Source organism: Nematolebias whitei, chromosome 5 (assembly GCF_014905685.2).
Source record: "Nematolebias whitei isolate Nwh7 chromosome 5, NemWhi1, whole genome shotgun sequence".
Taxonomy (NCBI): domain Eukaryota; kingdom Metazoa; phylum Chordata; class Actinopteri; order Cyprinodontiformes; family Rivulidae; genus Nematolebias; species Nematolebias whitei.
The window spans coordinates 9,321,554-9,323,686 of NC_056502.1; the positions used below are offsets into that span (position 1 = coordinate 9,321,554).

At 41.1% G+C, this 2,133-nt stretch overlaps 1 protein-coding gene across 1 annotated transcript in view; it reads left to right on the forward strand.

Moving 5' to 3' along the window:
• Position 1: 1 nt before the first annotated feature.
• Positions 2-2,133, forward strand: part of LOC119409661 (sialic acid-binding Ig-like lectin 5) — a gene marked incomplete at its 5' end in the record, with an annotated part of 5,787 nt that continues 3,655 nt past the window's right edge. Inside the window, 3 exons of the mRNA XM_037676562.1 lie at positions 2-317; positions 498-818; positions 912-1,193. Of these exons, the coding sequence (XP_037532490.1) occupies positions 2-317; positions 498-818; positions 912-1,193 (919 nt within the window). The remainder of the gene's footprint in view (positions 318-497; positions 819-911; positions 1,194-2,133) is intronic.

The window sequence follows — 2,133 nt, forward strand, 5'->3', positions numbered from 1 at the left end:
TGTTGTGGTGCCATGCTCTTTCATCCCTTCTTATTATTTCACACCAAAATATATAGTTTGGTTCAAATGTGATGCATCCAAAACTAAATGTGTGGAATCTGACATGATATTTCACACCAACCCGAACAAATTTCAGTCAGAGTTTAAAGGACGAGTGTCGCTGTTGGAGCCAGATGTGAGCCAGAGGAACTGCAGCATCATCATTAATGACCTCAAGAAGTCTGATTCTGGAACGTATCAAATCAGAGTAAACGGTCTGTTACTTGATGAAACAAGTGGCATAACATTTTATATAAGATCGCCTGTTTCTGTTAGAGGTAAGAAAAGCTGCAACAAATATAAATATATTGACTTTTTTGTTTTGTGTATAAAAATAATTTTGAGATTTTAGACTCTAAAGAGTAAAGTCATTATTGAATGTTGGTGACCTCTGTTGGCAACAAGAGTGAACATCAATTCCTGATAAACCTTCAAACGCATGAACCATGTTTCCTCAGGTCTAAGTCAGAAACCCACAGTGGAGGTTCCTCCTCTGATGGAGGGACAGCAGGCCACCCTGACCTGCACTGCTCCTGGTCTCTGCTCTGGATCTCGTCCTGAAATCACCTGGACGTGGAGAGGAACGAGAGAGAACAGCTCTCAGTTCACAGGAAACATCACTGACTTCCACACTGAGAATCTGACTGCAGTCGCACAAAGACACAGCTCAACTCTGACCTTTGACCCTTCATCTGAACACCACGGCACCAGCGTTACCTGTAGGGTCAGCTTCACCGGAGGCGCAGTAACAGAAGAGACTGTGACGCTGAACGTGAGCTGTGAGTACCCTTTGAAAGCTTGCATCCTTCTGGATTCAGTCAAACTGCAAATAACAGAAATCTTTATCTATTTTGTGACTTTCCCTTTTATAGATGTGAAGGAGGTTAAAATCATCGGTGCTACCAACGTGAGGGAGGGTGAAACTCTGAATCTGACCTGCAGTGTTGACAGTTTCCCGCCATCGGATGTTATGTGGACTAAATTTGGGGCAGACAATCTGTTGAAGAACAACAGTTCAGTTCATCTGCAGGAAGAACAAGGAATCAGCTCTGTTTCCATCTCTAACGTGACAGTAGATGTTTCTGGGCTTTACATGTGCATGGCCAAGCATGTGAACAAAACTCTGTCGAAGAACGTTAACGTAACAGTGACATGTAAGTATATTAGTCTGCTAAATTTATTTCTGAAAGGAAATCCAGGGATCTACTGTATTTTCCGGTGTATAAGTCACAGTTTTTTCCATAGATTTGTCAGTCATGGTTCTTGTATATGGTTTTTTTCCCATATTCGAAAGGCAATTTTTGACTGACACTTTAAATGTCTAAGAAATGCAACAGCGAGTCCTCCCGTGCGCGCTCGCTTCACTCAGCTGGTGCAGGCGGAGGAACGCTGGAGAGTTAGCTGCTCCGGCTGTGATGGATGGATGGCGCTGCGCCGCCCAGCCGAAATGAAGCTGTTTTGCCAATTAAATTAACGCATAATAAATACGACTTATACGCCAAAGCAACTTATATATGTTTTTTCCTCTCCATTATGCTTTTTTTGACTGATGCAACTTATACGCTGGAAAATACTGTACATTTCAAAATATTCTGGTGACATCTCAGCAACAAAGCATCTATTTTTTTTTTTTTTTTGAGAAAATAACCTTAAAAATCAAATACAAGCTAGTAAAAAAAACTCATATTTCCGCTTTTTGGGTTGGGGTAAGACAAAAATAATTGTCAATAAATGACTTTCATACCATCGTTGCATTAAGTGCAAACATGTATCTAACAATAAAGTACTAATACTTTAGATTCATTTAGATCTCAGTAAAGGGGACTGGCGGTGCAGAGGTTAGAGAAGGTGGGCCTGTGACTGGAAGATCGCTAGCTCAACTCCTGGTACCGACAACATCAAAATGTGGGTGGAATTGGTGAAGCACCCACACCTGTCTCCACCCACATTTGCATCCGGTGGACATCCGGTGTAAAAATAATTGCCAAGTCTCCGTGCGACTTACTTTGCTGTAGCGACCCCTGATGAAGGGAGCAGCCAAAAGAAGAAGAAAAAAAAAAAATATATATATATATATATATATATATATATATA